The sequence below is a fragment of the Podarcis filfolensis genome (genome assembly GCF_964270895.1).
Source record: "Podarcis filfolensis genome assembly, chromosome: 13".
NCBI lineage: Eukaryota > Metazoa > Chordata > Lepidosauria > Squamata > Lacertidae > Podarcis > Podarcis filfolensis.
Window position 1 is genome coordinate 40,298,251 of NC_139615.1, and position 27,041 is coordinate 40,325,291.

Sequence of the window (27,041 nt, forward strand, 5' to 3'; positions counted from 1 at the left end):
ATAGGGATGTTGGGGTTTTTCTGATGGGCCGATATGGCAACGATTATTTTCTGTTTCCCGTCGTGTTTACACTGTGCGTCAGGGCACCATCACTCCAGTTGCACAGACGAGGAAAACCGAAATTTCTCCCGGGGCCATTAAACAATCCCAGCATGGCTATCTGGGATCTGGACCACAATTTGACCTCTCCAGTGGCGTAGCGTGGGGGGTGCAGGGGGGGCGGGCCGCACCGGGCGCAACATCTGGGGTTAGGGCAAATCCATGGGTTAGGGGGCGCAAATCCACGAGTTAGGGGGCGCAAATCCACGGGTTAGGGGGCGCAAATTACTTGCCTTGCCCCGGGCGCTGACAACCCACGCTACACCACTGGACCTCTCTGCCCCCGCTGGACAGCTGCCAGCCTGCCTGCCTCTCAAAGATCAATGGGCCAGAATCTACGGACCAAAAGAGATACAGAATTGTGTCCAGCTTCTCCATCCTCTCTCTAGCTGGCCAACTGAATGGGTTGAAAAATATTTGGAGGGGGCTTTTATGTCAGGAGCGGCTGTTCCCTTCTGTGCAAGGAGCGCTGGTGAGAGTCCACTTCTCTACACCCCATAACAAGCAACTCTTGCCCAGACAAACACACAAGCCCTGCCGAAGCTGATCATTCAAGAAATTCAGCTCACACTCTGAATTTTCAACAGCTGGAACAACATTGGGGAAACGGAGGTCATTTTGACCTGTTTTCCATGCTGTCCCATCACAGATTCAGCCAGCCTCCCGGGACTTGACCCCTTGACCCCACCCTGTTCCCCTGTTTTACCTGCTGGCTCACATTTTCTTAGTTTCCTTTCCTGTCCCGGCCTCTTCTTCGCCTGCCTTTCGATCCTACGCTTCGAAGGATGTCCCAGATCTTCCTCGTCGATTGTATCAGGAGCAGCACGGACCTGCCCAGGCCTGTGTGCCTGGTCTGAACCTGCCTCTGGTCCTCCCCTACCTAAACTATGTCGAGAAGGGAGGAAAGGAGGGGGAGCAGAGACTGTCACAAAACAGATCTTTCCGTCGGCTTCCTCAGGAGAAGGAGACTTGCGAGTGAAGGAAAGAAACAGCAGCCGGTCAAGACTTGGGTCCAGCGGCTCTCCCCAAACATCATCATCATCACCAGAAGCCCAAGTCTGGCATTCAGCCGTCACCTAAAGGATCAAAATCAGCTTCTCCTTGCGGGCAGCAGCCAAGACGTCCGACGCCGAGAGGAGCGTTCTGCAAGTGCCGCTTCGACGCAACACGAAAAACCAAAACTAAGAGGCACCTCTGGGGAAAACAGCTGGCCACACCCCTTCCAGTTTCTTTCATCCAGGTCAATTCCAGCTGAGGACAGGTGCTCGCTTTTCCATCCGTCAAAAAGAGCTCCTTGCAGTCACCCAAGACCTAGTTCCGTGACCTCGTCTCCTCCGACTCCTCCCCAGCGATGCCCGTTTTCGGCCAAGCCCTGCCGAACTTGTGCAGAATCTTGCAAAAGTGAGGCAGGCAGAAGGACAGGGCTGTTCCCACCAGCCTGTGCTGGATGGAGGAAGGAAGCTTCCTCAGTCAGAGGAAGTCTCCCCAAGGCCGGGGAGGTTGGGGGGAGGGCGCTGCTCAGTGGGGAATGACTCACACACCACCGCCGAGTGCATCTCTCTCTCTCGGTGCGTGTCCAAGATTTCCACCAGCCTCCTGTGCCACCCTGACTGAGTCACGGGCTTGTCGGAGGGCATGGATGGCATTCCGGCTGGGTTGGGCTCCTCCAGTCCCAAAAGGATGTGCGTGCGCACGTTTATTTATCTCGCGAGCAGCGGAGGAAGGCAATGAGGAGCCACACGTGTCTGTCGCCAGAAGGAGCAACCTACCTGTGCCTTTCAAAACCGAGGGCATGATGTGCTGGGCTGACCTTTGCCATGCCAAGGGGCAGAAGAAAGTCTCTCCCTTTGGGCAGGCAGACCGCAAAAAAGGGAGCTGTTTTCTGTTTTCTGAGCTGCGGAAGGTCTGCCACAAGCTCAGTAGGTGGTTTTCGGCAAGCTGCTCTTATCGTCTCAGCACCCACTCAGCCAGGAGCCTAGACACGCAGAGAGGGATATTTATAACCGCACCGGTTCCCAACGTTTGGTTTCCGCCAGGCTCAAAAGTGAGTCAATGAAGCAAAAGGCGGGGAGCCATTTTTGCAGGGGAGGAGGAAGCCATTTATAAATTTCTCACTCAGGGAAGCGTGAGGGGCAGGGGTGCCATCTAAGGAACCTGAGGGGCCAAGTGCGCCCCCCATTTTTTTCAATAAGCCCCATTTTTCTGCGCCCCTGTGGCAGAAAAACCTTTCCGTGGCTGTGATGGGGCCTACCAGCAGGTACCAGGAGGATGCCCCGTCCTGCGCGGTGTCGGGAGATGTGTGTGACATCACTTGTCGCGTGTGTGACATCACATGTGCGCGCCGGACCCCTTTGATCTTGGGGGCGACCAGGCGCCTGTGGTTGAGGGTCTTAGGTGAAAAAGGGTCAAGTGGGGGAATGTTTTCGATACAAGGGCCATGTTCCCCTCTGGTCAACCCTAGGCCAGAGGTGGGCGGGGCCACAGGCAAAAGTTAAAGGGGGCGGAGCAATGAACATTAAAAAAAATTCTTTGCACAATAGGCCAGATTCTGAACATGCACATGCCTCTCTGGCCTCCATTAGGAATCCAAGAGGCTCCATCCGAGGTCAAGGTCACGTTGCAGGTAGACAAAAACATTGGGGTGCAAGCAGGGGCAGTGAGGGGTGTGGCCTGGAGAGAGGGTGTGGCTTGGGGAGAGTTCAAAGAGCCTTTAGTGCCACACCCTTGAGTTGATTGGACAGGAAAAGTTTGGGCCCTCTTTCCCAAACTTCCAAAATACCTCCTCTGCCCCAGAGAAATTCCACAGGCCTTTTTACTAAAGCGGATATACTCAATGCTATTTTCATAGAAAAAGAGATGCTGGAACTCACCATGAACGCCTCCTTTGTTTTCCTATAATGGCAATGGAGCCCACCTGAGAGGTGCTCAGTTCCAGCGAGTTCCGGCTGGGGAAAAAGCCCTGGATATACTAATATTGTCCTACATTAAAGGTAAAGGTAAAGGGACCCCTGACCATTAGGTCCAGTCGTGGACGACTCTGGGGTTGCGGCACTCATCTCACTTTATTGGCCAAGGGAGCCGGCGTACAGCTTCCGGGTCATGTGGCCAGCATGACTAAGCCGCTTCTGGCGAACCAAAGCAGCACACGGAAACGCTGTTTACCTTCCTGCCAGAGTGGTACCTATTTATCTACTTGCACTTTGTGCTTTTGAACTGCTAGGTTGGCAGGAGCAGGGACCGAGTAACGGGAGCTCACCCCGTCGCGGGGATTCAAACCGCAGACCTTCTGATTGGCCAGTCCTAGGCTCTGTGGTTTAGACCGCAGCGCCACCCGCATCCCTTGTCCTACATTATGAGACTGTTATTACTGAGATCACGTCTTTGAAAAATTTGGCACATTTAAAGATGCCCTTTAGAGATGCATCATTATTATCTGAATGACAGGAGGCTGCTGTTTTAATTTAATTTAATTTTAATATTTTGTCTCAGGTGCAGAAATGTTTCCAGGCAGACAGGCAGATATTACATTAGGCAAGGGTGCCACACAGTTAAGTGAAGGCCTCTGGGGATCTGCCACACATCCTTGGGGAGGTTTCACATACATCATAACCCAAGTCTCCTGCAGCATTTGGAAAATGGTCACAATATTGTTGTTTCAGCAGGTCTAAAGCTGGGGTTTTGTTGTTTAATTTGTTTGGGCGCTAAGGGATTGACTGAATTGTCTTTATCACAGCCTCATTTTCTCTCGTTCCAATGAATATTTCCTGCAGCCTTGCCCTGCTTCTCTCTAGTTTGGTGTTCTTTTCACCCCACCCTTCCCTGTTAAAAATAAAACAAAATTGCAGCAGCACGAAAGAATACAAATAGTCAGCAGCAGCAACCCAAAGCAGCAATTAAAACACCTCCACCACATAATAAGAATCATTAAGTCGGTTATTACACCTCCACTGTAGAAACAATATGCATCTGAATAGGAGGTGCTGGGAACTGCAGGTGGGAAAAGTGCTGCTGCGCATCTCTCTGTGTTGGGAAGAAAATAAGCAGGCCTGTGCGGGGGCCACGACTGAGAAGGCCCTCCTGCCAGTTGCCACCTGCCTCACTTTGGTGGTTCTCGGCAGGCTTCCAGAGAAATAACACCTGGGTGGTAGCCATATGTTAGGAGCAGGCAATTCTTCAGCTACCCAGGTCCCAAGCTATGTGGTGAAACTGGGAGCCAGTGCAATTGTTTCGGCACTGGGGAGCTGCCCAGCACCAGTTGGCATCCAAGCAGATAATAATAATAATAGTAATAATAGTAATAATAAATTTATTTATACCCCATCCATTTGGCTGGGTTTCCCCAGCCACCCTGGGGGGCTCTCAGCAGAATATTAAAAACACGATAAAATGTCAAACGTTTAAAACTTCCCTAAACAGGGCTGCCTTCAGATGTCTTCTAAATGTCAGATACAGTGGCACCATGGTTTAAGAACAGCTTAGTTTATGAACAACTCGGATTAAGAACGCTGCAAACCCGGAAGTAGGTGTTTTGGTTTGTGAACTTTGCCTTGGAATAAGAACATGTTTTGCTTCCTGTTGTGTATGTTCCATTTGTAAATTGAGTCCCCCACTGCTATGGGAAAGCACGCCTTGGTTTAAGAACGCTTTGGTTTAAGAACGGACTTCCGGAACAGATTAAGTTTGTAAACCAAGGTACCGCTGTAGTTGTTTATTTCCTTGACACCAGATGAGAGGGCATTCCACAGGGCGGGCGCCACCACTGAGAAGGCCCTCTGCCTGGTTCCCTGCAACCTCACTTCTTGCAGCGAGGGAACCGCCAGAAGGCCCTCAGTGCTGGCCCTCAGTGTCCAGGCTGAGCGATGGTGGAGATGCTCCTTCAGATATACTGGGCCGAGGCCGTTTAGGGCTTTAAAGGTCAGCACCAACACTTTGAATTGTGCTCGGAAATGTACTGGGAGCCTATGCAGGTCTTTCAGGACTGGTGTTATATGGTCTCAGCGGCTGCTCCCAGTCACCAGTCTAGCTGCCGCATTCTGGATTAGTTGTAGTTGTAGCAATGGCTGAAGCCATACAACCTGGACTTGCAGTAGCTCGGTGGCTGGCTGGAGGCCTGGGCTCGTGGGCGGCCACAGCTGGCTCTGGGCCTAGTACATCAGGTTACGCCGCACCTCCCTCTTGGTGGCCCTGATTCCCAGATTGCAAACCTCCTCCTTTTGGTGGAGTGCAACCGCATCCGGAACAAGTTGAAACAGCCTCCCAAAGCACATAAACACCCACCAGTCTTAATCCAAGCTGAGCTTCAGTTTATTGACTGAAGGCACCCAACCTAATATGCACACTGCCTCACCTGAAATCGGATGTAAGGGAGAAGTAGAGTTGAGCATCATTAACCTATTGATGAGCTCCTGCAACTCATCTCTTGATGGCCTCACTCAGGTAGATCAATTCTGGGGAAACTTTCCCCCCTTTTAGGGTTGTTTTCCTTCAGGGGTAATCTTGGAGCGGGGGCTTGCATGATGCTTGGGTCACCATTTTTTCCTCTCACTTCCTTTTCGCTCTCCCTGCTCCCCTCTTCCTCCTTCCCCTGCAGGTTGCTTGGGATGGGGCAGGGAAAACAGATCACTCTTGCCCAGAGCTTTCCAAACTGTGCATCTCGATACGTTAGCGTATGGTTGCCAGATGTCCCCATTTCCCGGGGACAGTCCCTGGATTTACATATCTGTACCTGGACAAAATGGGACGCGGGTGGCGCTGTGGGTTAAACCACAGAGCCTAGGACTTGCCGATCAGAGGGTCGGCGGTTCGAATCCCCACAACAGGGTGAGCTCCCGTTGCTCGGTCCCTGCTCCTGCCAACCTAACAGTTCAAAAGCACATCAAAGTGCAAGTAGATAAATAGGTACCGCTCCGGCGGGAAGGTAAACGGCGTTTCCGTGTGCTGCTCTGGTTCGCCAGAAGCGGCTTAGTCATGCTGGCCACATGACCTGGAAGCTGTACGCCGGCTCCCTTGGCCAATAAAGCGAGATGAGCGCCGCAACCCCAGAGTCGGTCACAACTGGACCTAACGGTCAGGGGTCCCTTTACCTTTACCTGGATAAAATCCGTCCCTGGAATGTCCTCAGATTTCTTTTAATGTCCCTGGATTTATATTTTAAGGGATTAATATTTTATATTAGTAGGGAATGAATGTTGTGTGATTGGTTCAACGGCACAAGACACATTATATGGGGACTTCTGGTGAGGCAAAATGGCGGGCACCACGGCAGCGAGCAGCTCCTGAAGCCAGCCAGAGCCAACTGCGCTACCTGGCTCTGGGCTGCTGAGACTGCCACTGCCACTGCCGAGGGGGAACCGGGGACGCCTGGCACGTCAACTGGGGGAACCACTGACACACACATCCCTGCAACCCAAATTGAGCCGGGAGTGAAAGCACCGGCCGACTACCCAGTGGCGCTCCGGGGCCAGGAAAACCCCAGAGCTGGCACAGGAGGAGGAGGAGGAGAAGGAAGAGAGAGAGAGAGAGAGGAAGAAAAAAAAAGGGGAGCCCTTACCTTGCTGCGCCACTGCCGCTCAAGAGGACAGGTAGGAGAGCACTGGGAGGGCTAGCACTCCAAGGGAGCAAGCCAGGGCCCAGAGGAAAGCCGCGCGACAGAGGAGACTACAGAAAAGATAATACTTCTTAATTTTTATTTTTATTTAAAAAAAACAAACTTTTTTCTTTCTTTCTTTTTTTTAAAAAGTGTCCCTGGATTCTTTGAAAAAAATCTGGTAACCTTATGTTAGCGTGTCGGCTACAGTGTGTAGGTGTGTCGCACGAACACTCCCCATACTCCTCCCGGGGCTGGAAAAAGGTTAGTTTAACCTCCGGTTCGCTAGTAAAACTGAACTAGGTAAAGGGTAAAGGGACCCTGGTCCAGCCATGGCCGACTCTGGGGTTGCGGCGCTCATCTCGCTTTATTGGCCGAGGGAGCCGGCGTACAGCTTCCGGGTCATGTGGCCAGCATGACTATTTCTGGCGAACTAGAGCAGCGCATGGAAACACCGTTTACCTTCCCGCCGGAGCGGTACCTATTTATCTACTTGCACTTTGATGTGCTTTCGAACTGCTAGTTTGGCAGGAGCCAGGACTGAGCAACGGGAGCTAACCATGTCACGGGGATTCGAACCGCCGACCTTCTGATTGGCAAGTCCTAGGCTCTGTGGTTTAACCCACAGTGCCACCAGCGTCCAAAACTGAACTACTGTGTCGCAAAATGGTGCATGTCTAAAAAGTGCGTCGCCAACATGAAAAAGTTTGGAAAGCTCTGCTCTTGTCACGAGGTCTGAGCTGATCGCTTGCTTGTAGATCACTTTTGAAATCAGGCTGCAGCTTGGCCCTGCCCCACTTGAAACAGAGGTTGGAAACCATGGGGGCAAGAAACATAGCTGTCAACTTTCAGATTTGAAAATAAGGAATCAGCAGCCTCGAAAATAAGGAATCAGCAGCCTCACCTGTCCCGGGGACAGTCTACGGGATATCTAACAATCCAGGATAGCAGCGGGAAACAGCACTGGAATAAGGGAATTTCCCGCAAAAAAAGGGAAGGTTGACAGCTATGGCAAGAAAACCCAGGTAGGTATGGCCCCACAGAAGTACAGGGCCCCCCAAACTCCAGTTCAGAGAGCTAATTCACAATGCCATGACTCATTGGCAGAGAAAACCATCCAGGGTTTCAAGAGAATTAGCAGGATCGTATTCCTCTCATCCTCCCAACACAGGTTATTAATCAGGGTGGCCAAAGCAGTTCCTGTGCCAAAACCAGGCCAAATTGGATACAGAAAAGGACTAGTAGCTATCAGACAATAATTGCTACCATGAGGACACGTCCGGGAATCGCTCCCAAAAATTGGCATCTGGACGGATTTTTGCCAAACCGGCAAAGTGTCTGGGAAAACCCGGACATATGACAAGTGGAGCAATTTTTAACAAACAGTGCCTTAAAAGTGCCCCAAAAGCTTAAAAATGTAGATGATGTTCCCAAAAGAAGCTCAACAACGTTGACCAAGAACAAAACAAAACCTCTGTCCGGATTTTCACATTTGGGAACCTTAATTATGCGAGCGGGTGGGGTGTGATCTTGTGGCTTCCTTCTAACGCTGAGATTTGACATGCCATTTTTCAACGTGACATCTAAAAACCACCCTCCCAAGCTACTCACATTTCCACAGAGGCATCACTTCCTCTCCATACTTGCTTTAACTAAAACCACACTATTTCCCTAGCTGACCCAGGCTATATTAATATATTTGCTTCCATCTCATACTTACATCATTCCTGCCATTGGTATTGCATCTTTCCTCCACAGAGCTCAAGGCGGTATGCCTCATTTTATCCTCTCAAAAACTCAGTAAGGCTGTGGTAGTGATTCATCACCCAGTCACCAATGTGTCTTAAAAATATACATTAAATATATATATACGTGTGTGTGAATATATATATATATATGTATATATCAATATATAAATACATTTTTCAATATCACCTATTCATGCACCTTTCCTTTTTCTGTCGGAGTTACTGTCTTGTGTGAAGCATCTTCCTGAGTAGAAAAGCCCATGTTGGTTGCCTGGTTTGTGTCAACAATGGAAAAGGACTTTTGGTTTCTTGTTGTTGGCATGTGTCTGCTTCCAGAGACAAAGGAGTGTCTCTTGGGTGTGTGTGTGTGTGTGTGTGTGTGTGTGTGTGAGAAGCTAAACTGCTGGAGAATCACAGCGTCTGCTGTGGCTGCAGAGACCCATAACTCATAACCGCTGCCTCTTGTGTTGTTTTTGCTGCGTTAGCAGCACTGAAGTGATTTCCCCCGGGGCTCGAGCCTGCCTGGGCAGTGTGTCTGGAGGTTCTGGGTTGCTCAGATGACAAGACCCCCCTCTCAGCCTCACTGATGTGGTCCAAAGGAAAGCAGAGCCACACGTTTGGCACCAGCTTGGCTGCAGGAATTGCCAGAAGGAGACGTACAAGACGCCATCCAACCATCTTACGGCCTCCACTCTGGATTTGTGTAGGGTCTACTATTCCCTTGGGGATGCGGGTGGCGCTGTGGGTTAAACCACAGAGCCTAGGACTTGCTGATCAGAAGGTTGGCGGTTCGAATCCCCGTAACAGGGTGAGCTCCCGTTGCTCGGTCCCTGCTCCTGCCAACCTAGCAGTTCGAAAGCACGTCAAAAGTGCAAGTAGATAAATAGGTACCGCTCCGGCGGGAAGGTAAACGGCGTTTCCGTGCGCTGCTCTGGTTCGCCAGAAGCGGCTTAGTCATGCTGGCCACATGACCCGGAAGCTGTACGCCGGCTCCCTCAGCCAATAAAGCGAGATGAGCGCCACAACCCCAGAGTCGTCCGGACTGGACCTAATGGTCAGGGGTCCCTTTACCTTTACTACTCCCTTAGCCTTTTCCTCTCCCGAAGATGTCCCATAAGACAGTGGGCATGGATTTTTGCTGCCAAAGCCTTGCTCACAAATGACTATAGCCGCAAGGCAGCAGAGATTTAGGACCAGTGTTTTCCTTCTCCTAGAGGGGTTACCTTCCCTGGTCGACGAGCCCCATCTGTCGCTCATTTCCCTCGACAACATGTGCAGTCACCGTCTACTTGACCGCTGGATCCACGATTGGTCTCGTTTCCTCAATCCGCCAGAGCCTGTCTTCGCAGGCAGGGGATAGACAAGTCCCTAACCCATCAATGGTTTAAGACTGCCCTCACCTGCGTTAGCCACCCACTCAAAGCTGTTTCCCTGATGTGGTCACTGTCGCATGCTCATAGCTTCTAAGGTGCCACTCGTGAGAGCTCCCAAGGGCAGTGTAGGAACCGAAGGTGGACAAACAATGTCTCCCCTAACACCCAAACTTTGGAGGCAAAGGAAGCTGCAAAGAAACGAGAGGCCCCCGAGTTAGTTCCTTATTAAATTACTTTTTATTATCTGCATAGAAGATTAAAATGGAAAATAAAAATTCATCTCTGGAACCCATTGGCCTAGCATTAAAAAATAAGGAGCAGAGAAGTGGTTTATTATTTGTAAGAAGGTCACTTTGCTTAGAGGGTGCTGGAATGTGTTTTCCCAGAGGATTCAGCAGCTGTTTGGCACGTGGCAATTCAGGGGTAGCCTGTAAAGTGCGGAAGGCACAAGAACTCTGCTACAAAGTGCATTAATTTAAAAACAAAACAGAAAAAACCCCACCCTTTCTTATCACTGTTAGAATCAAAATGTCCGCTAACATTTCGTCTCCCTAGGAGTCCAAGTCCGACAAGTCTTACGCGTATCAAATGCTTGCTGCGCCCAAAGCAGCCAGGTATTTTGTCTGCAGAGGCCGGAGAGAGACAGAAGGGAAAGGATTGTGGCTCCAAGTGGCAGCAGCAGATCAGCACAAGGAAGTCACTGACTTCTTCCCACCTTTCTCTGTTGGAAATGTGATCCACAGCTGATGTCGCCAGAGCCCAGGTGATCCCTGATGGGTTGGACCTTCAGAGGAAAGGAGTTGTGTGACTAGCCAGGGCCTTCCTTTGCTCCAAAGCCTGCCTCTGTCCTTTCCCAGCTGTCCTCTGGCCTGCCCCCTAAGGGCTGTGGCCTGCCCCTCTTCAGGGAGAGGTCATTTGCAAAGGGAGGCCTGCAGCTTCTGCTGGTATTCCTCCCGGCGGACGCAGCGAGGACAGAAACTGGAATTTGCCTGGCAGCTGCTGTGGAAGACAGTCTTGCACACCTTGCACCTGTTGGGAAAAGAGGAGGTTAATTGCCGAAGCAATTCATGCAACCTGGAAGGGAGGGGAAAGAAGTACAGACAGCCTATTAAAGTGGGGGTGGGGTAGAGAATTCCCCTTGTCAAGGGCCGCATTCCCTCAAGTAGAATCTGTTGGAGGCCACATCCCGGTGGTGGGCAGGGCTGAAGTCAGTGGTGGGACCAGTCATTTCCCCACCCTCACCTTCTGACACCTAATTTTTCTTCTCTTCTCTCTTTCTTCCTCCACATCTAGCAAGCTGCCAAGGGAGGCACAGGTCAACAGAGCTCTGAACCGATCGCTTGCAGGTTTTTTTTTTTACAAAATTATGCTTAAACATGTTAAATTAACTTAATCGGAAAGCTTGCAATTACCAGATAGGCTTAGGATTTAAATACGTAATGTGATGAATTAATATGTTTAAAGTTGAATGGTTAAGAAAGACAGATGTTAAGTGATTACGTTAAATTTTTAAGAGTTTAGGTTTTGGAAAACCGTTAAAATGATATACACTGAAATTCAACCAGGGGGATACGAGGAAGTCACTTAACAATGTTATGAAGATCGGTTTATTTACGGTGGAGATGTATGTTGTTTGTCTGTTTATTTGTTTGAAAAAAAATATTCTGGAAAATTATAATTTTTTTGAAAAACAAAAACAAAATTATACTTAGGACTGCCGACTACCACCCTCTCCATCCCCTGTCTCGCCACCCCTTTTCAAATCATCATGCTGGGCCTGTTTAAAAACCTGTCTGTGAATTGTGTGATCTGTTCAGTTCAGAACAAACTTCCACGCTTCAAGTCACTGCGTTTGGCTTTTGGAAGAACCATCCCCCCTGTTTGCAGCCAGCACGCAGCACAGCCCTCGGACTTATTTTTCTCTTTTCCTCTGCTCAAAAGCAGACTGGTAACTTTGTGCCCCTGTGGCTGAATGGCTACGCAAGAGGAAGTGACCCCAGGCTGCCACCTGTGCAGGACAGCGATTCAGGAAGGGCCTGCTCCTCCTCGGAGCTATTGTCAGGAGAGCTCCAGGCACATCCTGCCTCCCCGGGTAAATAGCCTGATTTGGGCGACAGGAAACTGCATCAGCTCAGCAAGCAGGCACTCTTCCTGCCTCAGCACAAAGCCAGCGAGCAGAGGGCGGTAATCTTCAGTCAACCAGGCCTGCCGACGGCTCTCTTGTCTGCGCTGCTCTGATGCTGCAGCCTTGTGAGATTGAGCTGGGGTGAGGGTAAAAGGAAGTCGGGCATTCAAAAGCTACTTTAAAGGAGGAACCGGTGCCTGAATTCCTGTTCAGCGTTCTGACCGTCCCCGCAGAACAGAGATGAGGAAGATGTTCTCTTCCAGAAGTTGTTGGTCCACTGGTGGTGAAGGCTGAAGAGAACTGCAGGCCCAGCATCATCCTAATGGCCTGTTGTTGTTTAGTCGTGTCTGACTCTTTGTGACCCCATGGGCCAGAGCACGCCAGGCACTCCTGTCTTCCACTGCCTCCCGCAGTTTAGTCAAACTCATGCTAGTAGCTTCAAGAACACTGTCCAACCATCTCGTCCTCTGTCATCCCCTTCGCCTTGTGCCCTCCATCTTTCCCAACATCAGGGTCTTTTCCAGGCAGTCTTCTCTTCTCATGAGGTGGCCAAAGTACTGGAGCCTCAGCTTCACAATCTGTCCTTCCAGTGAGCACTCAGGGCTGATTTCCTTCAGAATGGATCAGTTTGATCTTCTTGCAGTCCATGGGACTCTCAAGAGTCTCCTCCAGCACCATAATTCAAAAGCATCAATTATTCGGTGATCAGCATTCTTTATGGTCCAGCTCTCACTTCCATACATCACTACTGGGAAAACCATAGCTTGAACTATACGGACCTTTGTTGGCAAGGTGATGTCTCTGCTTTTTAAGATGCTGTCTAGGTTTGTCACTGCTTTTCTCCCAAGAAGCAGGCGTCTTATCCTGATGGCTAGAGGTGGCTAAAAAATGGTGAACCTCCTTGCTACTGAAGCATTATCCCCCCCCCCACCCACTGATTTTCAAAAACACTGCCCTCTTACAATACAGTGGACGCTCAGGTTGCGAACATGATCTGTGTGGGATGTACCTTTGCAACCCGCAGCGGTGCATCTGCACACGTGCGGGTTGCAATTCGGCGCTACTGCGCATGTGTGACCGCCAAAACCCAGAAGTAACCTGTTCCGGTACTTCCGGGTTTCGGCGGTCTGTAACCCAAAAAACGCAACCTGAAGCGTCTGTAACCTGAGGTATGACTGTAATAGGATTAGAAGGGATGTCATGTAACAGCAGTGTGCCTGAAGACAATATACCTAAAGCACCCCCAATAAATGCCTTGCCAAGCCTTATTCCTCAGCTGCACCTTGAGCTCCAGGCAATTGCAGGATGATTTTTTAATTTTATTTTATTTATTTATTTACTGAATTTATATACCGCCCTATACCCAGGGGTCTCAGGGCGGTTCACAGAATAAAATCAAGATAAAAAACCATAAAATACATAATAAAAATAGAAACAACAACCCAATAGCCCCCCCAAACACATGTTAATCATGTGTTTATATCTTTTTGGTGTATTTTTCATTTTGCATTATGTATGCTTTTATAATTGTAAGTCACTTTGGGGCATTTTTGTTGTAAGAAATTAATAAATGTATAATAAATGTATAATAATAATAATAATAATAATAATAATAATAATAATAATAATAATAATAGAAGATAAAGGTAAAGGGTCCCCTGACCATTAGGTCCAGTCGTGGCCGACTCTGGGGTTGTGGTGCTCATCTCGCTTTATTGGCCGAGAGAGCCGGCGTACAGCTTCCGGGTCATGTGGCCAGCATGACTAAGCCGTTTCTGGCGAACCAGAGCAGCACACGGAAACGCCGTTTACCTTCCCGCCGGAGTGGTACCTATTTATCTACTTGCACTTTATGCTTTCGAACTGCTAGGTTGGCAGGAGCAGGGACCGAGCAACGGGAGCTCACCCTGTCGCGGGTATTTGAACCGCTGACCTTCTGATCAGCAAGTCCTAGCCTCTGTGGTTTAACCCACAGCGCCACCCGCGTCCTAATAAATAATAATAATACAAATTTATAAAGAAATGCTTATTTGTCACCTCTCCCCCTCCATTGCAAACTAGGCAGTGTGGTGCAACAGTTAGAGTGTTGGACTATGGCCTGGGAGACCAGGGTTTGAATCCTCATTCAGCCATGAAGGTCACTGGGTGACCTTGGGCCAGCTACCGTCTCTCAGCCTAACCAACCTCACAGAATTGTTGTGAAGGTGAAGTGGGAAGGAGGAGAACCATCTACACCACCTTGAGCTCCTTGGAAGATAAAGGTGGTATAGACACGTGACAAATACATGAATAAAAATGAACACAACTGCGAAAAACGAATCGCTTCTTTGAAAACTTGACACCAAAGCCAAGTTGGGGAAGAGAGGAAGAACGCTCACCTGGTCGTCGTGTCAAATTCAAAGGGGAAGATGATGTCATTCCTGTTGCAGATCTCGCAGATGAAGCCCCTCTGGGTGCACAGGTCGCAATTGTAGACGTGATGGGAGGCAAACTGAATTAGAGACTGTAGGAATGTCTCAAACACGCCGTCCGCTATCTAGGAACAGAGGGCGGCTATTAATAATAATAATAATAATAATAAATTTTTATTTATATCCCGCCCTCCCCAGCCGAAGCCGGGCTCAGAGCAGCTAACAGCAATAAAAGTAACACAGCATTCTAAAATTAATATTCTAAAATCTATTCAAAATCAAATGGCAACCACTGGGCCAGAGTTCTACGAGGATCACCAAAGGAGGGGGTCAGACTGTGCCTTGGCCAAAGGCCTGGTGGAACAGCTCTGTCTTGCAAGCTCTGCGGAAAGACGTCAAGTCCCGCAGGGCCCTAGTCTCTTGTGACAGAGCGTTTCACCAAGCCGGGGCCAGTACTGAAAAGGCCCTGGCCCTAGTTGAAATCAATTTAACCACCTTGCGACTTGGGACCTCCAAGGTGTTGTCATTTGTGGACCTTAAGGTCCTCCGCGGGGCTTACCAGGAGAGGCGGTCCCGCAGGTATTAGCAGGTAGGGAAGGGTGGTCATAAAAGGGAAACCTTTATCTATGAGGCAGCTGTGAATACAGTGAGGCCAGGTGACCGACTCACACCTGAAGGTCTGACATAGGTAACAAAGCATCGGAAACATGCAGGACAAAAGGGAAATTTGGCACTTATTGGGGAAAGCACCAATGAGGTTCCATGTGAGCCCTTAAGACCCCAAAGCTGTTTTCAAAGCTCTCTCAAGGCAAAGGAATAAAAGCTTGCTTCTGAGCATGCTCAGACCAGTTTTTCTGTTTTGGTTCAGGACGCTGCATTCTAACGTGTGTAGGTTAAGGGGTGCCAGCCTTGGGCTGGGTCGTGGGGGAACTGTGGATAGAGTGGGGTACGTTTTCCCGAGGCAAACCCTCGTTTCAGAAGCTTCCTCTTTCCAGATCTCCTACCTGCCTCAGGTCAGCCACGCTGTATTTATGCGGACATTCCAGGAGGTAGTGCCGGTGATCAAGCCTTCGGAAAGGATACAAAAGAGGAGGAACAGTTTATTAAGAGCTTTCCCCATCTGCTGCCAAGAGCTGTATAGAAGCCGTATAATCCCTAAACTTCTAATTGGCTTGCAAGGACAGGGCGATAGGGAAGGCCACATACTTTCTTGCATGTCTACGGTCAACCTCCTTTGGCTGTTTCCCCCAATCTCATTTCTCTGCATCTCCTGCTTCTACATTTGCCACAGATATAAAAAATGCTGTGAAAATGCTTTTTAAAAAAATGTTGTAAAGTGTGTCTGGAATTTGCCATTAGCTCATCAGTGCCATCTAGGGTCAGATTTGTATAATGCACTTAAAACGTTGTAAAAAAGAAAAGGAAAGGTAAAGGACCCCTGGACGGTTAAGTCCAGTCAAAGGAGACTCTGGGGTTGCGGTGCTCATCTCACTTTTGAGGCCGAGGAAGCCTGCATTTGTACACAACAGCTTTCCGGGTCATGTGGCCAGCATGACTAAACCGCTTCTGGTGCAATAGAACACCATGACGGAAACCAGAGCGCATGGAAATGCTGTTTACCTTCCTGCCACAGCGGTACCTATTTATCTACTTGCACTGGTGTGCTTTCGAACTAGGTTGGCTAGAGCTAGGACCCTGTCACAGGGATTAGAACCGCCAACCTTCTGATCAGCAAACCCAAGAGGCTCAGTGGTTTAGACCACAGCGCCACCTGTGGACAGATTTTGTATAAGGTACAGCAATCCCCAAATTATATGCCAAGATGCACTAGGTAAAGGGACCCCTGACCATTAGGTCCAGTCGCGGACGACTCTGGGGTTGCGATGCTCATCTTGCTTTATTGGCCGAGGGAGCCGGCGTACAGCTTCCGGGTCATGTGGCCAGCATGACTAAGCCGTTTCTGGCGAACCAGAGCAGCGCATGGAAACGCCGTTTACCTTCCCGCCGGAGCGGTACCTATTTATCTACTTGCACTTTGACGTGCTTTTGAACTGCTAGGTTGGCAGGAGCAGGGACCAAGCAACGGGAGCTCACCCCGTCGCGGGGATTCGAACCGCCAACCTTCTGATCGGAAAGTCCTAGGCTCTGTGGTTTAACCCGCAGCGCCACCCGCGTCCCTGTGGGTGCACTAATGTGCTGTGAAAAGGGCTGAGACATTCCTTGGAAAACTAAACCACAATGTAGGATGAATCCCACCATTCTGTCCCTGTTGGAGTAGGGCACCTCCACTGAACCTCCTACATGGAACCTCTTCTCTCTTTGCCAGTGCAGAGGCAGTGAAATCTCTTTTAGGGATTGCCTTGATGCAGCCTGTGCCTTAGCAGACAGACTTGGGGGAATCCCCATAGCATCACCATTGCCCAGAAAGAAGAGGTCCACGACTGGGGAAGGTGAGGCATCAGAAGGCACTGGCAAGGAAGAGGTCTGCCCTTGGTTTTGGAGCCAGTCAATAACATACATTTGTTCAGCGGAAAGCTGAAGCATGCCTCTAATGCTAATCTGGACGCAAAAACTGTGCAGGTATCAAAAGTTTGGGGAAGAACAGTATTGACGGTACAGAATATAGCCTTTTTTTCTCAGTGAGGATTTTCTTTTTAAAAAATAACAAAATAGAAATGATACACAGTTCTGCTTATTTCCTAAACAGCAGTATGTTTAGGTTGTTCAACAGACATTTAAGCACATTCCAATTACCATATTTTTCACTCCAGACCACAAGACGCACCTAGTTTTTGGAAGAGGAAAATATTCTGAATCTCAGAAACCAGAACAGCAAAAGGGATTGCTGCGCAGTCCCTCTTGCTGTTCTGGCTTCTGGGATAGCTGTGCAGCCTGCATTTGCTCCATAAGACGCACACACATTTCCCCTTACTTTTTAGGAGGGAAGAAGTGAGTCTTATAGAGCAAAAAATACAGTAGTTTGTTTTCAAAAGCATTGTTTAATTTGATGACGGAACAGTGCCCTGAATAAGTAACTTGCAAGCAGCAAATATTTGCAAGCAGCCTCAAGTACACTCCTAAGAATCTTGTTCAACTGAGAACCAACTCAGCAAAAGAGGCTCTACCCAAAATCTCATTCTTTCTTTGAAATCGTCACCTGGAGGGTTTATGGAGGGAGCGTCCCTTTTTTGAAATGTACATAAAAAATGAAGCCAAGATCTTCAAGGATCTGCACGACATTTCCCATGCATGTTAGCTGCCTGCCCTTATCCAGTTAGGAACATGGACAACACAGAATGGGTCAAAGGCCAAAATCTGTTTATGTATGCTACGGCCGCTGCAAGAACCCTCCTGGCCCAAAGATGGAAAACACAAGACATACCAACCATCCAGGAGTGGCAGGTGAAGTTGACAGAATATGCAGAACTTGCCAAATTGTCAGGGAGGATCCGGGACCAGGAAGATCAAAGATACCAAAATAATTGGAGTAAATTTATTGAATATTTAAAGGAGAATTGTAAAGACACTAGCAGGATTGACATAATACCTTCAATGTATAATAGTACTATTGTGAGAATGATGTGCGCGATAGAAAGGGGTTAAATATACCAATTGCAGGGAGGGAGGGGAGTCGCGACTCGGCAGAGTCAAAGGGAATGTATGGCATTAATATGGTTTGTTGGAAAAGAATATGTAAGGAAAACAAAAAAAAATTATTTGGAAAAAAAAAAGGGAATGGGTCAAAGGCTTGGGACCTGGAAGAAAGGGTGGGGGGAGAAGGTGGACCCCCTGTATAGTGAAGCCTCACCTCTTGCTGATCTCTTTCAGGGCTCCACTGCGGCAAAGGACCAGGTAGTCACCAAGGAGTTTCAGCTGCTCCCGACTCTTGTAGATGTGGCTCATGTGGTCCACATGGTCATAGAGGGTCTCATTCACTAGCTTCAAGTTGATCAAGGGCTGGCTATGAATTTGGGACAGGAACTTCAGAGCCTGGCGGCAGACCTAAGAGATGAAAACACCTGTGAGTGTCCTGGCTGGCATCTAGAGAAGCCAGCCAGAGGGGCTGGTTACAATTTCAGGCTAGCACCCTGGATATTTCCCCATTATCAGTTCCGTTTATCTTCCTCTCAGCCTTGACAAGCCCAGATTTTTTGCAAGTAAAGGTAAAGGTAAAGGGACCCCTGACCATTAGGTCCAGTTGTGGCGAACTCTGGGGTTGCTTTATTGGCCGAGGGAGCCGGGGTACAGCTTCCAGGTCATGTGGCCAGCATGACTAAGCCGCTTCTGGCGAACCAGAGCAGCACACGGAAACGCCGTTTACCTTCTCGCCAGAGTGCACTTTGACGTGCTTTCGAACTGCCAGGTTGGCAGGAGCAGGGACCGAGCAACGGGAGCTCACCCCGTCGCAGGGATTCGAACTGCCAACCTTCTGATTGGCAAGTCCTAGGCTCTGTGATTTAACCCACAGCGCCACCCGCGTCCCTCAGAATGAGGACAAATAAGAAACTGTTACAAGAATTTTAAGGTCTCAAATACAGAATATTCATAAATGCACACATATCTAAATGTATGAACCATGTGTCTAAAATAGTACGGAAGAGCAATCCTGAAGCCATTTTGATTTCAAATATTCCTCTGCAGTAAGGGACGCAAATGGGGAAAGCCTTCCCATTGCCTTTTTGCTTGCAAATCCTGTCCAAAGGGAGTCTTTGTGTATGAATATGGTGAGCCTGTGACCTGGATTCAGGAACTAAAGTATTAACCATCACAAAAGAATGGCCAGGCTGCCCAGGTAATGCAATCAGTGACCATTATCAGGTATCCTGACAGACAGGATTTCTGCTGTAGACCGCCTCCTTCTGTGCTGTAGGAGTGATATTTTAGGGGGGGTGATCGTGGGCCACAGGGTGGGCAATTCCTAAAGTCTATATAAGGGCTTCCGCACCACTGTTCAGGGTTCTCCTCCCTCCTGCGTGTGGTGAGTGGGAACCCTGTTGCAACAGCTCCTTGAATAAAAATCAGGCTTACTAGTAGCTTTGCTTCTCAATATACTCTGGTTGTTCTGTTATTTTCTCCTACTGATAGGGAACCCACTTAAGGACTCTATACGGGCTCTGAAATACCCCATAAGGGAGTTTTTATTATAACAAAATGAACAATGCACGAGCCACATCGGCAGTCAATCGGACCATTGTACATCCTCACCGGGGATGTTGCTACCCCAAGCCTGTGCCCCCTATCCTCAAGTCACCCAGACGTACCGGACGCCTGGTGAGATCCCAGTTGTGAATCAGCCGCGAAGGAATCACGGACTCTTCATCCCAGTGGCAGCTGTCGCAATAGTAGAGGCCTGTGAATGCGCAGAGTTTGGGCTTCACAAAGGAAAAGCCAATCTGCCTGGAGCAGCCTGGAAAGAAAAGCAGAAATGGTAACGGCTGCCAGCCACAACAGCTACATTATATCTCCCCTGTCAGTGTGTCAGGCACTGGACTGAAAGGGGCGAGTTGGAAGAGGAATGGTGGAGGTCGCCCCCCACCCCTTCTCCTGAAGCTTCCAGAGGAGAGGAAGGCAGTACAGTGGACGCTCGGGTTGCAAATGTGATCCGTGCGGGATGCACGTTCCCAACCCACAGTGGTGCATCTGCACATGCGCGGGTTGCGATTTGGTGCTTCTGTGCATGCGCAAAGCGCAATTTAGCACTTCTGCACATGCACAGCCGCTGAAACCTGGAAGTAACCCGTTCCGGTACTTCCGGGTTTCGGCGGTCCGTAACCCGAAAAAATGCAACCTGAAGTGTCTGTAACCCAAGGTATGACTGTATTGAATTACAGCAGTGGTTTGAGGAAGGTCACAGCTCAGAGACAGGCGAACAGAAGAGTTGGGAGGTGTTGGGAGAAGGGAGCGGGGAGACAGAGACAGAGCAGAACAGCTGACACGTTATCACTGGATATTATTTCTGAGCCCCCTTCTCCCAGAACTCGACATTCATTGAGGGTGCAAGAGCAAAGCACTCAGAGACAATTAGCCCTTGGCGGCCACCATAAGGGAAAGTGCTGTTGGAAGGAAGGGAGGCGGGAGGAGCTCAGTTGGAGCAACGCCGTTAAGGGAGACAGATTGCATTCCTTGTCTCTTGGTGTGATGACTGAATAAACTCATTAGTAAGAACTCTTTGTTTTTCTCTGCTCCTGGCGGCACTGGGGGAGGGAGAGAATTCCCCGGAGCCTGAAATAGAGGCAGGATGTCTCAGGATACCAGTTGCTTAGAATCGCTAGAATCGGAGAGCGCCGTTGCACTCGGGTCCTGCTGGGTGCCTGGTTGGCCACTGTCGCAAAAGATTGCTGGATAAAATGAGCCTTCGGCTTGATCTAGCATGGCTCTTCTTATGTTAAGTGTTCCTAAGGATGCTGCCCCTTCATGGATCACTGCCTTGCCGTGGCGAAGGGGCTTGAATAACTCAGAGAAGCTATGAGCTATGCTGTGCCGGGACACCCAAGATGGACAGGTCATAGTGGAGAGTTCTGACCAAATGTAATCCACCTGGAGCAGGAACCGGCAAGCCACTCCAGTATCCCTGCCAAGAAAACTCCATGGACAAAGCCTGGTGTGCTCTGGTCCATGGGGTCACGAAGAGTCAGACACAACTAAACGACTGAACAACAACAAGGATGCTACAAACTGGCCCTTGGCAATTTTGAGAGTCTTCTGTACAGTAGTACCTCGTGTTACATACGCTTCAGGTTACAGACCTGAGAAATAGTACCTCGGGTTAAGAACTTTGCTTCAGGATGAGAACAGAAATTGTGCTCCGGCGGTGCGGCGGCAGCAGGAGGCCCCATTAGCTAAAGTGGTGCTTCAGGTTAAGAATTGTTTCAGGTTAAGAACGGACCTCCGGAACGAATTAAGTACCGTATTTTTCGCTCTATAAGATGCACCAGACCACAAGACGCACCTAGTTTTTGGCGGAGGAAAACAAGAAAAAAAATATTCTGAATCTCAGAAGCCAGAACAGCAAGAGGGATCACTGTGCAGTAAAAGCAGCAATCCCTCTTGCTGTTCTGGCTTCTGTGATAGCTGTGCAGCCTGCATTCACTCCATAAGACGCACACACATTTCCCCTTACTTTTTAGGAGGGAAAAAGTGAGTCTTATAGAGCAAAAAATATGGTACTTAACCCGAGGTACCACTGTATCTGTTTCTCCACCCTGAGCTCTGCTTTGCAGCCACCTTGCCGCTCCCCAACCTACCCGCACAGATGAAGCTCTGGCAGTCCAGGCCTTTCTCTGTGGGAATGGCAACCAGGTACTTGAGGAGGAAGCCATTCCCCTTGGTGGTGCTTTTCAAAACGGCCTGCGAGTTCCCGTCCAGGTTGCCCCCCAGGCTCAAGGCCTCCTCCGCCGTCTCCAGGTACGACATCAGCATCCGGCGGACCAAGTCCCTCCAGTCAGCTGCCTCCTCCGCGTTCTCGGCTCTCAGCTTCAGCACCGCTTTCGACGTGATGACTTTGAAGAAGGCTGGGCCCCCCAGGCTCACGTCGGGCAGGATGTCCTGTATGGTCTCTATCCCGTAGCTGTTGCTCAGCGTTTTCTCCCCGTTCCGGGCCCTGAAGCACTTCAGGGCTTCTAAGGACAAGGAGAAAACAAAAGGGGCCCACGTCTTTTCGGTTTCGAGGTACAAAACAGACTCCTTGACCGCATCCAGCTCGGGGTCCAAACCGCATGTCCAGTCCAGCCCGTTGCTGCCTGTCCCGTTGTATTGCAAGAGGGCCGAAAGCTCGCCGGGCGGACCACCGGCAGAGTTCGCATCCGGGTCCTCCGCTGCTTCGGTGCCCTCCAGGGTCTCCCAGCCTTCGTCTGGCTGAGGCCTACATTTCTGAAGTGCCTCGTGCAGCCGGTCCAGCCAATCCTCCGCCTCGTCCCGAGAGGCGGCCCGGAGGCACAGCCGTTTGCCTGAGAAGGACAGGTCAAAGCGGCCGTCGCTGTGAGCTGCCCCCAGGAAATCGCACCGCAACAGGGAACAGGTCTCCACGCACACCCGCTCCTCGCTGTCCACAAAGAGGCGCAGCTCCAGCGGCGAAAGTTCGCAGAAGAACTCCTTCCAGATGCCCATGCCTCCTCGTCGCTCCAGGGTCCCCAGCTTCAGAAGGCCACGGAAAGGGTTTGAAAGGCCTGGAGGTGGAGGATAAAAAATAAGTGATTCAGAAGTCATAAATAATGATGCTGCTGACCACCGTTTTGTCTTGTCTTTCGTCATAAGAATTCTAAGGTGACATAAACGAAATTAACACTCATAAGCGCACAAGGTAAACACACATACGTTAAGTACATAAACCACATGTCTGAAATAGTACAGGGGAGCAATCCCGTGGCCATCTTGACTCTCTTAATGACTCCAAATATTTTCCTCTGCAATAGAAGGAAGTACCTAGACAGCATCTTAAAAAGCAGAGACATCACCTTGCCAACAAAGGTCCGTATAGTTCAAGCTATGGTTTTCCCAGTAGTGATGTATGGAAGTGAGAGCTGGACCATAAAGAAGGCTGATCGCTGAAGAATGGATGCTTTAGAATTATAGTGCTGGAGGAGACTCTTGAGAGTCCCATGGACTGCAAGAAGATCAAACCTATCCATTCTGAAGGAAACCAGCCCTGAGTGCTCACTGGAAGGACAGATTGTGAAGCTGAGGCTCCAATACTTTGGCCACCTCAAGAGAAGAGAAGACTCCCTGGAAAAGACCCTGATGTTGGGAAAGATGGAGGGCACAAGGAGAAGGGGACGACAGAGGACGAGATGGTTGGACAGTGTTCTTGAAGCTACCAGCATGAGTTTGAACAAACTGCGGGAGGCAGTGGAAGACAGGAGTGCCTGGCGTGCTCTGGTCCATGGGGTCAAGAAGAGTAGGACATGACTAAACGACTAAACAACAACAAATCAGTCCTGCACTGCAGGGGGTTGGAATAGATGACCCTTGGGGTCCCTTCCAGCTCGACGATTCTATGATCTTGGAAATAGTTCTTTTCAGTTGCAAAATCCTTCAAACCCTGTAAACAGACTTATCACATGAATAAGGGAAGTCTGGGACAATGGATTTAAGAACTAAGGTATTTACCATTTTGAAAGAATGGCCCAGACTGGCCAGGATAAGGCAATCAGCGACCATTATCTGATATCTTGACAGACAAGCCACACTCTCAAATTTCTGTTGTAATGTAGACTGCCTCTTATTGGTATGATGCTTGTAGGTCGTCTTTGGCTAAGGGGGTCTGGCAAATTCTAAAGTCTTTAAAAGTTGTTACACACTTTTATTCTAGGTCCTCCCCTCCTTGCAAGTGAGGGAACTCTGTTGCAACAGGAAAAAAATAAAGATTTGCCTTGCTTTGACTGGTTCCTGCCTCCACACGTTCTTCTCCTACTTTGGAGACACTGAGCCCCTTGATGGGGAGTTGGGCTGCTAAAGCCAACCCCAAATTTATCTTCTATCACTTTCTCCTCCCCGCCCCATCATTTGCCCCATGGCAGAAAGACTGTTACCCATTTGCCTCCGGTGAACGACACTAAAGCCCTTTGATTCCGCCTCGGGGGACAGTTTGGGCTTCCTGGCCTTGGCTGAGGTCACGTGAAGCTTGTCTTGGTCCAGAGCGCCGCTTGGTATCGATGGCTGGCTATCGGCAGGGCGCTCTGGCGAGGGACTGAGTGAACGGGAGAGACTTTTTGCTGTTCCCTCAGGAGGAGGAGAGGGAAGGTAAATGTCATCCTCGGTGATCCAGTTTGTTTCCTGTCGGGGAACAAAAAGAGCTGAATTCAGCTGGACTATTCAACAGGGAAATTAACAAGTAGCAAATAACGTTTTTACCGCGCTAAGGGCTTTATAGAAGTGGCGCAGTTCCTGCCCAAGCCCTGCAGTAGTGCTGGAAGGCCTGTGCCCCTTGGCGTAATTTCAAGTAGCAGAGTGTGGGGAGTCCAAGGGAAAACCAGGATGAAAAACCAAAAGAAATGGAGAGATTGAAGGAGGGGAAATAAGTCTCCTATGAGCAATTAGTTCAGTCCCCCGACAAGACTGGTCCAGCTTCCTCCCAACATCCTGCTTGGACACGGAGGAAAGGGGAGGGAAGGGGTTTCCAAAAGAGAAAGAAAAGTGGGGTGTTTTCTCCCACTTTTGGCTTTGACCCCAACCATCACCTGCACGAGCCTCCCTCAATGGATTTAGAACAGGGTCAGTATTTGGAGTGGGTAGGTTTATCAGTGGCTAAGACTAAATGGAGCCCCCTTGATCCAAATCAATATACACCCCGATGACCATATGGTGGGAGACATTGTATAGAGGTGGTTGTTATCCTGAGGGTGGCCTGTTTTAAATTAAGGTGGTCGAAACCGTCAATTTTAAACCATCAAGAAAAGACACCAATGATAAAACTTGATCTAAATAAAGCTCACATACTTTTTGAGCAAGCATGCATTCTAAACGATTGCTGTAGTGATACGTATATATTGGTTTGTAGCTAAATAGGAGACTTAAGGGTAAAGGTACCCCTGACCGTTAGGTCCAGCCGCGGACGACTCTGGGGTTGCGCACTCATCTCGCTCTATAGGCCGAGGGAGCCGGCGTTTGTCCACAGACAGCTTCCGGGTCATGTGGCCAGCAGGACTAAGCTGCTTCTGGCAAACCAGAGCAGCGCACAGAAATGCCGTTTACCTTCCCGCTGGAGTGATACCTATTTATCTACTTGCACTTGATGTGCTTTCGAACTGCTAGGTGGGCAGGAGCTGGGACCGAAAAGAATAGGACACTTAGGTAACCACAAATCAAAATGTCTGGCCATGCTGCTCACACAGCTTTTGGTATTACAGAACCAAATATGTCTCCTTATGAAGGATATGAAGCAAAATAATTTACTTGAAGGTTTAGGCTTCTGTCTTATCCACCCTTATTCAGAAACAAGCACCACTGAACAAAGTGGAGTAAGATTTGGCTGTGGCATTAGTGTGTCCGAAAGCAAAATTACTGAGCGCAAAATTGTTTAATTGGTTTAAAGGTTACTAGTTTCTTCCAAACTGAACACAGTGCAGCGCTCAGGGAGTTGGGCTTAAGGGTCTATGTGGGCTGAGTTGTTGATCCCAGTGAAATACAGGATGGCATGATTGAAGCAAAGATTCTTCAACATCAACTTGGTTGGACTGGTCATGTTGTGCAGATGTCTGATTATCATCTTCCAAAGCAACTGCTCTATTCCGAACTTAAGTAATGCTGGTGGTCAACAAAAGAGGCTTAAAGACTCTCTCATGGCAAACCTAAAAAAATGTAGTATAAACACCGACAACTGGGAAACACTGGCCCATGAGCGCTCCAATTGGAGAACAGCCTTTACCAAAGGCTTTGAAGACACTCAAACTCAGGATGAAAGGGAGGAACAAGCTGAGAGGAAGGCACACTTGGCAAACCCTCACTGTGATCAACTCCCACCCAGAAACCTATGTCCTCACTGCGGAATGACATGTATATCCAGAATTGGCCTCCACAGTCACTTACAGACTCACTGTTAAGACCATGTTCAGGAACGACCTTGATTATCATTATGGTTAGTAATTTGTGTATCGCTAGAAAAATGACAAGCATCATTATCCCCTAGAGATCTGCAATACATTCAGGAATCTGAAATATTTGTTCAGCCCCACGCGGGATTTCTGCCTTGTTTGCCCTGGCAGTAGCTTTGCAAGACAGATGAATAATACGCCTATTTTATAGATGAGGAACCAAGGCAATGAGTCACGGGCTGAGATGCGATATAAACCCATGGCTCCCAGATCTCTATAGACACAGGACCCACGGTGACTGGTTATGGGAACGTCTATCCGAAGTCTTAAGTGCAGCCAACTTTCAACCGCTGAACCTTAAGGTTTTAAAGGGCTCTCCTCTGTAGAACGCAGAGCAGGTATTTGGGCAGGTTGACTCAAGCAGCATGACATCACTTCCTGCTGCGTGTGTAACAGATAGATTGGCTGAGCGCCAGGTATGAGAGAGAGGCTTCCTCTGAAGGCAGCCGGTACAAAGAGGAAATGGAATTGGGGAGAGGAAGTTCCCAATTAACTGCAAGGAAAAGCATTTCCTGACCTGCAGAGTAATCGCTTCGTCAACACCACTCACTCACTGAGAGAAGCAGGAGAGACTCTGCTAAATCTTGTACCTATAATTGGTATTAGTCACAAGAGGCTGGTTGACGTCAGACGAACAGCCACATTTGAGCAGGTTAAGCCTACCCACACTCCCTCAGGTTCTCAGAGGTTCGCGAATGAACAGTGAGATCGTTCAATAAATAGTGAAAATAAAAACTCAAGATTGACTAGTCAGTCTAATTTGGGCAGGGGGGCCTTTATAAAAGCACAGTATGATCTCCTAACTCAGGACGCGGGCGGCGCTGTGGGTTAAACCACAGAGCCTAGGACTTGCTGATCAGAAGGCCAGTGGTTCAAATCCCCGCGACAGGGTGAGCTCCCGTTGCTCGGTCCCTGCTCCTGCCAACCTAGCAGCTCAAAAGCACATCAAAGTGCAAGTAGATAAATAGGTACCACTCCAGCAGGAAGGTAAACTGCATTTCCATGCGCAGCTCTGGTTCACCAGAAGTGGCTTAGTCATGCTGGCCACATGATCCAGAAGCTGTACGCTGGCTCCCTCGGCCAATAAAGCGAGATGAGCGCCGCAACCCCA

At 49.2% G+C, this 27,041-nt stretch overlaps 2 protein-coding genes across 9 annotated transcripts in view; both read right to left on the reverse strand.

Moving 5' to 3' along the window:
- The window catches only part of ARHGAP27 (Rho GTPase activating protein 27), a 65,402-nt gene extending 63,181 nt beyond the window's left edge, over positions 1 to 2,221 (reverse strand). The window contains exon 1 of one of the 3 annotated variants that reach the window (XM_083582684.1): positions 806 to 2,221. The gene's annotated coding sequence lies outside the window, so the exon portion shown is untranslated. The remainder of the gene's footprint in view (positions 1 to 805) is intronic. The other 2 variants (XM_083582683.1, XM_083582682.1) reach the window with 2 other exon arrangements.
- Positions 2,222 to 10,020: 7,799 nt separating this feature from the next.
- The window catches only part of PLEKHM1 (pleckstrin homology and RUN domain containing M1), a 40,962-nt gene continuing 23,941 nt past the window's right edge, over positions 10,021 to 27,041 (reverse strand). For all 6 annotated transcript variants that reach the window (XM_083582567.1, XM_083582568.1, XM_083582569.1 and 3 more), the window contains 7 exons: positions 23,870 to 24,113; positions 21,587 to 22,507; positions 19,604 to 19,749; positions 18,151 to 18,344; positions 15,347 to 15,410; positions 14,310 to 14,467; positions 10,021 to 10,835 (listed from right to left, as the gene is read on the reverse strand). In XM_083582567.1, coding sequence (XP_083438693.1) covers positions 10,718 to 10,835; positions 14,310 to 14,467; positions 15,347 to 15,410; positions 18,151 to 18,344; positions 19,604 to 19,749; positions 21,587 to 22,507; positions 23,870 to 24,113 — 1,845 coding nt within the window. In that variant the 3' untranslated portion in view covers positions 10,021 to 10,717. The remainder of the gene's footprint in view (positions 10,836 to 14,309; positions 14,468 to 15,346; positions 15,411 to 18,150; positions 18,345 to 19,603; positions 19,750 to 21,586; positions 22,508 to 23,869; positions 24,114 to 27,041) is intronic.